Source organism: Sporothrix schenckii, assembly GCF_000961545.1.
Source record: "Sporothrix schenckii 1099-18 chromosome Unknown Cont49, whole genome shotgun sequence".
Taxonomy (NCBI): Eukaryota; Fungi; Ascomycota; class Sordariomycetes; order Ophiostomatales; family Ophiostomataceae; genus Sporothrix; species Sporothrix schenckii.
The window spans coordinates 1,069,808-1,082,137 of NW_015971150.1; the positions used below are offsets into that span (position 1 = coordinate 1,069,808).

The following is a 12,330-nucleotide window of genomic DNA, read 5'->3' on the forward strand; positions in this document are numbered from 1 at the left end:
AGACGAGACAAGAGAATGACACCGAAAAATAAAACTGGGTCTCAAGGGAGACAAGTAAAAACTGATGTCAAAGTATCTCATCCGTGAGGAGTAAATTACGGAGCACGAATATGTCGTACCCCAAGGCAATTGAGTTTGCTGTTCTGTTGAAGCAGCATTATGATTCCCAACCAAAATAGACAGTCTTTTCCATAATAGGACTAGCGTGTATTACATGTCTGACCCCACTGTCAACGTTGAGCTGCAAGCCGAACAACCCCTGGGACACGTTCAAGGTGGCGATAAGATAAGCGGAAACTTTTTTTGTTCGTTCTTTCCTTCGCTACTATGCACGCCATTTGCAAACAATACATCGTTTTTGTATTTCGTACCAAGCCTTCGTCGATCGCGCCTGCCAGTGTCAAGAGCATTTATTAATACGAGAAAAGCAGGTCGTATTACTCCTTAGCAGTAGTTTGCCCTCTGCGATAGTAGCTCTCTGCCCATCGCCCTGTCGCAAAGTAAATATGTGCAGCGTGGTTGGTGCAGCCCAGGCCCGCCCTGTGGGTGGTGTTAGTGATTGACGCTAGTGGCTCGGGCTTCCAAGCACTGCAGGTCACCGTGTACTGGTACCTTCGGCTATTCGAGATGCAGAGTAACGCTCTATGGTGAATGGGTGGGCGTAAATCGGTTGACAGCTCAACATATCAACGTATCACATCAACACATCAACACGTCAACATATCAACATATCAACAAACATATTATGCTGTACAGCCGGCTGCCAGGCAAGGAATTGCTCCTTCCCGGAACACCCGAGTCATCAGAACGGAGAGTATGAGCGTCCGATCAGTATTCGGCTCCATGCGTCGATTGCTGATACAAACGAAGACAGGTGGCTGTCAAAATGAAAACCGCTGGGGTTCTTGACCTCACCCCGGCCGTCACCAACAATGTGCATACTAATCAACATCCGTCTAAGCGAATTGACGGCACGGACAAGACAGGGCCGCGCTGACAGATGGCAAGGCTGCGTCCAGGGTGGTGGCGTCCCCAGGAGCAAAGGGAGTCTGACACCAAAGCTCCCCTTGAATAACAGCCAAGGCTTGAGATACTGGCACACGTAATTCGTATTCCGTAGAGCCGAGATATCGAAAACCTGGATTCTCGGAAAAGCACAAACATGTTTACTGCAGCAACCACATCCAAGACAAATACAATGGATGAGACAAGTCAATATTGGTCAATAACAGCGACGCCTTGCTTGGGAATTCGAGGGGCGGGGGGCGGTCTCGTTCACTGCTTGCTTTCAGCACATTCCGAACACTTTGTATTTTCCCAGATGTGGAATGCCTCAATGCAGTCTTCGGTTGTCTATTTCTGCCTGATCTGTCCATGATCTGTCCTTGTTGAAGATGCGGTGTTTCCGTCGCTGGTTAACGCCTCGTACGAGCTTCGGTTCAGCGAGGTACCGGTACTTCAGCTGCTCGTTGGGTGCAGAGCAAGTGGGCCTACCGACCCAAACTTTTTGACGCCGCCGCCCCTAACGTCGGTTAAGATACGTGTTACATTTGGGGCCTGGGAGCGGAGCCATACGCTGTCCGACTACCAGAGATCAACCAGTGTTTTGCTGGGGTCTTACCCAGTCGCAAAGGGGAAGAACAAAGGGGTAGTTTTCTTTTCCTTCTTTCCTTCTCAGGTGCACACCCTTAACGCAAGGGGGAAGGTGCGCTGACTGGCCTGCACAAACTCACTCATTAAAGAAGGAACCACAGGTAATGAGGCCGTACCATCATTGCCGCAACTAGGTAATACTGCACCAACTCAGTATGTGACCCCTTATAACGGCACAACGTTTGCACTGCGACTGACGCCGCCGCTGCCGTGCCGACCTGTAAGATATTGTGTCATGGAGCGCCATGCAAAACTTTTTTTCAAGCTCCCCCAACAAACAAGATTGCTGGGCGATACGTACCTTCCCTGGTTGGCCCAATTTAATTGTTCTGTCGTGTTCCGTCTGGTTGCTCCTTCCCCTTGACAACGGCGCACTATTGTGCACTTGCCTATTTCGTAGTCGTGTTGGCCCCATTGGCTGTTCTTGCCTTCCGCGTTCCTGGTGGACCCCATCTCGAGACAGTTGGTTGATGCTGTTGGGAAACGGCAAGCTCTTGATCTCTCGTCTTTTTTCTGCCATCCATCCGGGGCCGTGACAAGACACTTCGTTGCCTGCCCACGCCAACAAAGCATCCACCTCTCGTCCTCTCTAGCCACTTGCACGTTCTCCAAACCCGTTTCTCTCCCCATTGTGATTTCCCGTCCTCACATCTGCTCAATTGCGAGAGCGCGACCACTTTCCTACCTCCGCCTTCTCGTCTCCTCGAAATTGACGATTGCAGCTTGTTCTTTTTTTCTTTACCTCTCTCCTTTCGAAGCTTCATTTTCTCTCCCATTTCACTTCTCTCCATTTTGCTTTCTACTCACGAGCTTCTTGTCGTTTTTCGAGCTCCCTCTTCGCTGAGCTGGAGTTGTCATAATCTGTTGATGTGAGCTTATTGTCTGTTGCTCTCCTTGTTCCCCTCGATCGTGACCCGTTACTGACTCCACGCCAGCCTCCCAGAACTCGATTTCTCCTCCATTGATACCCCCCCCTTTCATCACCATGTACGGCACCGGCACAGGCCCGCAGACGGGCGTGTCGACCCCGCGCACTTCCAACTCTCTCCGGCCCCTGACCGTGTCCCATGGCTCGCTCGAGACGTCGTTCCTCGTGCCTACGAACTTGCACTACCACGCCTCCGAGCTGAAGGAGCGCTTCACCGCCAGCTTACCAGCACCCACCGACGAGCTGGCCCAAGATGACGAGCCTTCGTCCGTCGCCGAGCTCGTGGCCCGCTTCATGGGCTTTGTGGCCAACGAGGTCGAGGAGGGCGAGGACGACGCCCAGGGCTCGTACGAGGAGGTGCTCAAGCTGATTCTCAACGAGTTTGAGCGCGCCTACCTGCGCGGCAACGAGGTCCACGTCCTGGCCGCGTCGCTGCCTGGCATCGACACCAAGAAGTTGGCTGTCATTCGTAGCTACTACGCTGCGCGTGCTGTCTCGAACCGCACCATCCGTCCGCACATGCCCGCGCTCTTCCGCGCCGCGGAGGACTCCTCGGCAAATCTCTACAACATCTTTGGTGGCCAAGGCAACATCGAGGAGTACTTTGAGGAGCTGCGCGAGCTGTTTGAGACCTACCCCACCTTTGTCGGCGACCTTATCGTCAATGCCGCCGAGCTGCTGCAGACGCTCTCCAAGCACTCGAGCGCCGACAAGCTGTTCGCCAAGGGCCTCGATGTCATGACCTGGCTGCGTCGCCCCGAGACGACGCCCGACACCGACTACCTCGTGTCGGCGCCTGTCAGCTTCCCCCTGATTGGTCTGGTTCAGCTCGCACACTACGCCGTCACCTGCAAGGTCCTGGGCATCCACCCCGGCCTGCTGCGAGAGCGGATACGTGGCGCGACGGGCCACTCGCAGGGCATTGTTCTTGCTGCTGTGACCGCTGCGGCCGACTCGTGGGAGTCGTTCACCGAGCTCGCCAAGTCCGCCCTCACCATTCTGTTCTGGATCGGCGCTCGCAGTCAGCAGACCTTCCCCCGCACCTCCCTCACACCTTCCATGCTCCAAGACTCGATCGACAACGGCGAGGGCGCTCCGACGCCTATGCTGAGCATCCGCGACCTGTCGCAGGAGCAGGTCCAGAAGCACATTGATGTGACCAACCAGTACCTCCCGGTCGACCGCCACATCGCCATCTCCCTCATCAACAGCCCGCGGAACATGGTTGTCACCGGCCCGCCCATCTCCCTCTACGGCCTGAACCTGCAGCTGCGCAAGGTGAAGGCCCCGACTGGCCTGGACCAAACGCGCATCCCCCACACCGAGCGCAAGGTTCGCTTTGTCAACCGCTTCCTGCCCATCACCGCGCCCTTCCACAGCCCCTACCTGGAGAAGGCCACTGCGTTGATCGACGACGACCTGAGCAAGATTGAGATTGATGCGGATGACCTCGGCATGGCCGTCTTTGACACCAACACTGGCAAGGACCTGCGCGAGAGCGTCCAGGGCAACATTGTGCCCACTCTCATCCGCTTGATCACCCGTGACCCCGTCAACTGGGAGAAAGCGACTGCTTTCCCCGAGGCGTCCCATGTCCTGGACTTCGGCCCGGGTGGCATCTCGGGCCTGGGTATCCTCACCAGCCGCAACAAGGAGGGCACTGGTGTTCGTGTCATCTTGGCTGGCGCTGTCAATGGCACTGTCACCGAGGTCGGCTACAAGCCTGAGCTGTTTGACCGCGACGAGGAGAACGCTGTCAAGTTCGCCATTGACTGGGTGCGCGAGTACGGTCCCAGGCTGATCAAGACCAAGAGCGGTCAGACCTACGTCGACACCAAGATGAGCCGTCTCCTCGGTGTGCCCCCTATCATGGTCGCCGGTATGACGCCGTCGACTGTGCCGTGGGACTTTGTTGCTGCGACCATGAACGCTGGCTACCACATTGAGCTCGGCGGTGGTGGTTACTACAACGCCAAGAACATGACCAACGCGCTGCTGAATATCGAGGGTGCCATCACTGCTGGTCGCGGCATTACCATCAACCTCATCTACGTCAACCCGCGCGCCATGGGCTGGCAGATTCCTCTGATTGGCCGTCTCCGCGCCGAGGGCGTACCCATCGAGGGTCTTACTATTGGTGCTGGTGTTCCTTCCATCGAGGTCGCCCAGGAGTACATTGAGACGCTTGGCCTGAAGCACATTGCCTTCAAGCCCGGCTCGGTCGAGGCCATCCAGGCCGTCATCAACATCGCTAAGGCCAACCCCAAGTTCCCTGTCATTCTTCAGTGGACCGGTGGCCGTGGTGGTGGCCATCACTCCTTCGAGGACTTCCACCAGCCCATCTTGCAGATGTACAGTCGCATCCGCCGCTCGGAGAACATCATCCTTGTTGCCGGTAGTGGCTTCGGTGGTGCCGACGACACCTACCCCTACATCACTGGTGAGTGGTCGAAGAAGTACGGCTACCCCCCGATGCCTTATGATGGTTGTCTCTTCGGTAGCCGCATGATGGTCGCCAAGGAGGCCCACACCAGCAAGAACGCCAAGCAGGCTATTGTCGACGCCCCCGGCGTCGAGGACAGCGAATGGGAGAAGACGTATAAAGGTCCGGCCGGCGGTGTCATTACTGTTCGCTCCGAGATGGGCGAGCCCATCCACAAACTGGCCACCCGCGGTGTGCTCTTTTGGGCCGAGATGGACAAGAAGATCTTCAGCCTGCCTAAGGAAAAGCGCGTCGCCGAGCTGAAGAAGAACCGCGAGTACATTATCAAGAAGCTCAACGACGATTTCCAGAAGGTCTGGTTCGGTCGCAACAAGGCCGGCGAGACGGTCGATCTGGAGGACATGACCTATGGCGAGGTGGTCCGCCGCCTGGTCGAGCTGCTCTACGTCAAGCACGAAAAGCGCTGGATTGACCCCTCGTTTGAGAAGCTGACTGGTGACTTTATCCACCGTGTCGAGGAGCGTTTCACTACTGGCGCCAAGCAGCCGTCGCGCCTGCAGAACTACTCGGACCTGGATGAGCCGTACTCTGGCGTGGAACGCATTCTCGAACACTACCCCGATGCCGAGACCCAGATCATCAACGCTCAGGACGTCCAGCACTTCCTCATGCTGTGCCAGCGCCGTGGCCAGAAGCCTGTGACCTTCGTCCCGGCCCTGGACGAGAACTTTGAGTTCTTCTTCAAGAAGGATTCCCTCTGGCAGTCTGAGGATCTGGAGGCTGTCATTGGCCAGGATGTGGGACGTACCTGTATTCTGCAGGGCCCCGCTGCCGCCCGCTACTCCAAGGTTGTCGATGAGCCGATCAAGTCCATTCTGGACGGCATCCACGAGGCCCACATTGCCGGCCTGACCAAGGACGTGTACAAGGGCGATGCGTCCCAGATTCCCACCATTGAATACTTTGGTGGCAAGCTTATTGACACGGATGTTCCCCTCGACCTGGAGAGCGTGTCTGAGTCGTATGACGAGCACAAGAACATCTACCGCCTTGCCTACTCTCCCAACATTCCTCTGCCGGGCGTCGATGACTGGCTGACGCTGCTTGCCGGCAAGAACCACTCTTGGCGCCACGCTCTCCTGCTGTCGGACGTCCTGGTCCAGGGCAAGAAGTACCAGACGAACCCTATGAAGCGGGTGTTCGCTCCGGTGCGCGGCTTGTTTGTGGAGATCCGCAACCCCAACGACCCCGAGAAGACGGAGATCATTGTCAAGGAGCAGCCCCGCCAGAACCAGTACAAGGACGTCGTTCACGTCAAGCTGACTGGCAAGAACGAGATCCAGGTCAACGTCATCAAGCACTCCACGGCGCTTGGCAAGCCGGTCGACATGACCCTCAAGTTCATCTACCACCCCGAGGCTGGCTACGCTCCCATCCACGAGGTCATGGATGACCGCAACGACCGCATCAAGCAGTTCTACTGGCGCGTGTGGTTCGGCAGCGAGCCGATCAACCTGGACGCCGAGGTGACTGGCAAGTTTGACGGCGGCAAGGCCGTCATCACGGGCGAGGACATCAACGACTTTGTCCACGCCGTCGGCAACACCGGTGATGCTTTCGTTGATCGCCCGGGCAAGACAGTCTACGCTCCCATGGACTTCGCCATTGTTGTCGGCTGGAAGGCCATCACCAAGCCCATCTTCCCGCGTACCATTGATGGAGACCTGCTGAAGCTGGTGCATCTGTCGAATGAGTTTCGCATGCTTCCTGGTGCCGAGCCGCTGAAGAAGGGCGATGTTGTCTCGACGACGGCGCAAATCAACGCCGTTATCAACCAGGAGTCGGGCAAGATGGTCGAAGTCTGTGGCACGATTGTGCGCGACGGCGAGGCCGTCATGGAGGTCACCTCGCAGTTCTTGTACCGCGGCGATTACAAGGACTACGAGAACACCTTCCAGCGCAAGACCGAGACGCCGATGCAGGTCCACCTGGCGACGACCAAGGACGTCGCTGTCCTGCGCTCCAAGCAGTGGTTCCTTCTGGATGACCAGCAGGACATTTCCCTGCTGGGCCAGACGCTGACCTTCCGCCTGCAGTCGCTGGTGCGGTTCAAGAACCAGACCGTCTTCAGCCACGTCGAGACGCGCGGTCAGGTCCTTCTGGAGCTGCCGACCAAGGAAGTCGTCCAAGTCGCCAGCATCGAGTACGAGGCCGGTGTGTCCAACGGCAACCCGGTGATCGACTACCTCGAGCGCCACGGCTCGTCGATTGAGCAGCCCATCAACTTTGAGAACCCGATCCCGCTGAGCGGCCGCACGCCTCTTCTCCTTCGCGCCCCCGCATCGAACGAGACGTATGCTCGCGTGTCGGGCGACTACAACCCCATTCACGTGTCGCGTGTGTTTGCCAACTACGCCAACCTCCCCGGCACCATCACGCATGGCATGTACTCGAGCGCCGCGGTGCGCAGCCTGGTGGAGACGTGGGCGGCCGAGAACAACATTGGTCGCGTGCGTAGCTTCCACGCGTCGCTTGTCGGCATGGTGCTGCCCAACGACGACATCCACGTCAAGCTGCAGCACGTCGGCATGATCAGCGGCCGCAAGATTATCAAGGTCGAGGCCAGCAACAAGGAGACGGAGGAGAAGGTGCTCCTGGGCGAGGCCGAGATCGAGCAGCCGGTCACTGCGTACGTCTTCACGGGCCAGGGCTCGCAGGAGCAGGGCATGGGCATGGACCTGTACGGCAGCAGCGAGGTCGCCAAGAACGTGTGGGACCGCGCGGACAAGTACCTGATGGAGACGTACGGCTTTGCAATCACCAACATTGTCAAGAACAACCCCAAGGAGCTCACGATCCACTTTGGTGGTCCCCGCGGCAAGCTCATTCGCCAGAACTACATGGCGATGACGTTCGAGACGGTGATGGCCGACGGGTCGATCAAGTCGGAGCGCATCTTCAAGGACATCAACGAGACGACGTCGTCGTACACCTACCGGTCGCCCACGGGTCTGCTGTCGGCGACGCAGTTCACGCAGCCTGCTCTGACCCTCATGGAGAAGGCCAGCTTCGAGGACATGAAGGCCAAGGGCCTGGTGCCGCGCGACAGCACCTTTGCTGGTCACTCGCTGGGCGAGTACTCGGCGCTGGCGGCGCTTGCGGACGTCATGCCGATCGAGTCTCTCGTGTCGGTCGTGTTCTACCGCGGCTTGACGATGCAGGTGGCCGTGGAGCGCGACGCGAGCGGGCGCTCCAACTACTCGATGTGCGCCGTCAACCCCAGCCGCATCTCCAAGACCTTTAACGAGGAGGCGCTGCGCTTTGTTGTCAACGGCATTGCCGAGGAGACGGGCTGGCTGCTGGAGATTGTCAACTTCAACATTGCTAACATGCAGTACGTGTGCGCGGGCGACCTGCGCGCGCTCGACACGCTTGCGGGCGTGACCAACTTCCTCAAGGTGCAGAAGATCGACATTGACCAGATGCGCGAGCAGCTCAAGATCGAGCAGGTGCGCGAGCATCTCAACGAGATCATCCGCGGCTGCGCGCAGGAGACGGAGAAGAAGCCAACGCCGCTGGAGCTGCAGCGCGGCTTCGCGACGATCCCGCTGCGGGGCATCGACGTGCCGTTCCACTCGACCTTTTTGCGCAGCGGTGTCAAGCCGTTCCGGTCGTTCCTGCTCAAGAAGATCAACAAGACGACGATTGACCCGGCGAAGCTCATTGGCAAATACATTCCCAACGTGACGGCCAAGCCGTTTGCGCTGACCAAGGAGTACTTTGAGGACGTGTACAAGCTGACCAACTCGCCGCGCATCGGCCACGTGCTGGCGAACTGGGACAAGTACCAGGAGGACGGCGTTGTGAACGGCATACACGGCACGGAGACCAACGGTGTCGAGATCAATGGTACGAACAGTACGAACGGTACGAACGGTGCTCAGGTCGAGACCGACTCGGACAGCGTCGAGGCATAGGGGCGCCTTTCGATGCAACAGAAGCGGTCGCTCTGGAATGTGGCCGTTTGCAAGGAGGTGCGGTGAGGTGTAGGCAGCGGGTGCGAAGGTGCACGGTAGAGCACGAAGCGGTGTCTCGTTTTGCGCCGAGGAACGCATTTGAATGAAGCGACATTGTGTATTTCGGAGTGTAGATTTGTTTTTTGTTTGGTTCGTTGCTTGCTTGTTTTTGCTGCATGTTTTTGCTATTTTGTGTTCGGTTTCACGAGTCGGATGTTTGCTGGTCTGGTACTGTTTTACATGCTGTTTGCACGTTCCCATTTCACATTTTACACAAAACAATATAGATAACTAATAAAGAGAGAAGCTCGAAACTACGTTGGCGATAGCAGTCCATGATGTGAGAATGCCGTGAGCGAAGCGCAGATAATGGATGTTTCACAATGCCGTCCAGTCATGTGACGTCCATTCTGAGTCGGCCGCCGCCGCTAGCCGGCGAACCCCAGAAAAGCACTGTAAGCAGCCTCAACCGCCAAATCGTATTGCTCCACATGTGAAGCAGCAGTTTTGGCCAAAAGCGCGGACGGGTTCACCACAACCGGCCGCAACCAGCGATCGTGCGGAGGAGAACGGAACTGTGCCGGAGGGGAAGAGTGGACAAGAAAACAGAAAGAAAAAAAGATGCGCAAAGGGGAAGACAAGCAGCCGTTTGCATGGATCCGCGTCTTATTGAGCAAACTGCGGACGAGTTGACGGCGCTGCTCCGCACATCAGTTTAGTACAAAGCCGACTCCACGGGGCGTCAACAAGAATCAAAGTCCCTCGTACGATTTTATTTGACTGTTTCCTCGGTTTGCGGTTTTATTCTTTCCTAACGGTGATCCAGAGTACACGGCAAAGCACAAACCTCCCGGATCAAACAGACGAAAGTCCAACGACAAAGGGCTGGCTAGTTGACCTTTCGAAGCCTGTCGAACCTGCGTCGTTCCAGTCCCGAGCCCGTTCTCAACTCCCCGCCAGCTCCCTCTTACTGAGCGCATCGTCATCCTTATCTCTGGCTGTCCTGCAGACGCCACAGCTTTTTGTCTGTGATACACTCGTTTGGCACACCTCGCGCCTTCCCTTTGCCGCTCTTTTTTCATTCTTGCCTTTTTCTGCTAGCCATTGGAATCGATCCGCCTTTGTTTGGTGAAGGGAAGGAACGACCTTTGCAGCTGCAACTTATTTAAATACTTCTTAAGGAAGGCACAGGTCTGCTGCGTGAGGGGGCTCTCCGTGTGACTTGGGAAAGAGCGACCTGTCTTCTTCCGCAGCCGTTGTCTGTCATCATCGCTGTTGTGATCGCGATCCTTTCCAGAAACCACACAGCTCAAGGGGACGACCTTGGACGCAGCAACTCCTGTGGCACGTGTTGTCTGCGCCGCGCTTTTCATTCCCTTCCGATTTCTTCTTCCTCCATATCTTTTTCGCAGCATCGATTATCGTACTGCAGCTCATTGCACGTATAGCCGGCGCTGCATTGTGCATTTCGACCTCCAGCAAGCTTCACGACCGCCTGCGTCGTCTACGTCTCACGCCTGTCCCCGCGAACAGCCGGTGCGATGGCAAATCAAATCTTCTTCGGGACGTTTGTCCACACGCCGGCCCTGGACCAGATCGAGTACCTGCACGACACCGTTGTGGCGGTGGAGGCGACTGGCGTGATCTTTGCGATTGAGGAGCTGCCGCCGATCGGCCGACACAACCCGGTGGCGTGGATCCGCTCATCGCTGTTGCCGAACCTCGGCTGGGCCGCCGACACTGCGATCACGGCGACACGGCCGGGCCAATTCTTCTTCCCAGGGTTTATCGGTGCGTCCTCGCCCCCGTTCGTGCCCATTCGTGCCTGTGAAACGTGCCATGCTAACAAAGTCAACACAGACACCCACCTCCACGCTTCGCAATACCCGAATGTTGGCATCTTTGGCAAGTCCACGCTGCTGGACTGGCTCAACAAATACACATTCCCGCTCGAGGCGTCCCTGCACGACCTTGCCAAGGCCCGCCGGGTGTACGGCCGCTGTATCCGCAAGACGCTGTCGCACGGCACGACAACAGCGGCATACTACGCCACCGTCGACGTCGCGTCGACCAACCTGCTGGCGGACCTGTGTCTGCAGGCGGGCCAGCGCGCGCTGGTGGGCCGGGTGTGCATGGACCAGCACGCCTTCAGCCCCGACTACTACCGCGACGAGACGCCCGAGGAGGCGGAGGCGGCGACGCGCGTGTGCATGGACCACATTGCGCGCATCGACCCCAAGCACACGATGCTGCGGCCCGTGCTGACGCCGCGGTTTGCGCCGAGCTGCACCGGCGACCTGATGGGCCGGCTGGGCCGGCTGCACAAGGAGGGCCCCTGGCCCATCCAGACGCACATCAGCGAGAACACGAGCGAGGTGGCGCTCGTCAAGGACCTGTTCAAGGGCATTGTGCCGCCGTCGGCGGGCGAGGCGGACGGCCTGCCGTCGTATGCGGGCGTGTACGACCACTTTGGGCTGCTGACGCCGCAGACGATCCTGGCGCACGGCGTGCACCTGACGGAGGCGGAGGCGAGCCTGATCCGCGAGCGCGGCAGCAAAGTGTCGCACTGCCCGTGCAGCAACAGCGCCATCACGTCGGGCGCGGCGCGGGTGCGGTGGTTGCTGGAGCGCGGCATCGAGGTGGGGCTGGGCACGGACATGAGCGGGGGCTACTCGCCGAGCATCTTGGAGGCGGCGCGGCTGGCGAGCATGGTTAGCCGCCACGTGGCGATGGGCGGCGACGACGCGGCCAAGCTGTCGGTGGAGGAAGTGCTGTTTCTTGGCACGGTGGGCGGCGCGCACGTCGTGGGCATGGGCGACCGCCTGGGCCTGTTCCGGCCGGGCATGCTGTGGGACGCGCAGCTGGTCGGGCTGGCGCTGGTGGACGCCAGCGGCAACGCGGACGTGACGAGCGGGTTTGCGGACGAGACGACGGGCGCCGAGGCGGACGCGAGCCTCTCTGAGGAGGAGGGCAACGTGGACGTGTTTGGGTGGGAGACGTGGGAGGACCGGATTGCCAAGTGGCTGTTCAACGGCGACGACCGCAACACGAAGAAGGTGTGGGTCAACGGGCGGCTGGTGCACGACCGCAGCGCGCGGGCGGCGCAGGCGCGGGCGACCGCCAACGGGACGGCGGCCAGCGCGGTCTCGGCATAGAAGGTGGTGGCTGCGTTTGTCCTGGTGGGCCTGGCGACGGTGTCGGCGCTGTTTACCCTGCTTCTCTCGACGGTGCCGCGCATCGCCAAGCTGTTGGAGGACGTGTTGTCGGCGTCGTCGTCGCGGCCATGAACC

The 12,330-nt window shown here is 58.5% G+C and overlaps 2 protein-coding genes across 2 annotated transcripts; both read left to right on the forward strand.

Moving 5' to 3' along the window:
- Positions 1–2,638: 2,638 nt before the first annotated feature.
- On the forward strand, positions 2,639–9,001 carry SPSK_04790 (uncharacterized protein; the record flags this gene model as incomplete). The annotated part of the gene is made up of 1 exon (XM_016731555.1): positions 2,639–9,001. One exon carries the CDS (start codon positions 2,639–2,641, stop codon positions 8,999–9,001), a length of 6,363 nt encoding a protein of 2,120 aa, XP_016582851.1.
- Positions 9,002–10,581: 1,580 nt separating this feature from the next.
- SPSK_05196 (guanine deaminase) lies at positions 10,582–12,195 on the forward strand (the record flags this gene model as incomplete). The annotated part of the gene is made up of 1 exon (XM_016731946.1): positions 10,582–12,195. The coding sequence occupies one exon, from the start codon at positions 10,582–10,584 to the stop codon at positions 12,193–12,195; it is 1,614 nt and encodes a 537-aa protein (XP_016582852.1).
- Positions 12,196–12,330: the final 135 nt, after the last annotated feature.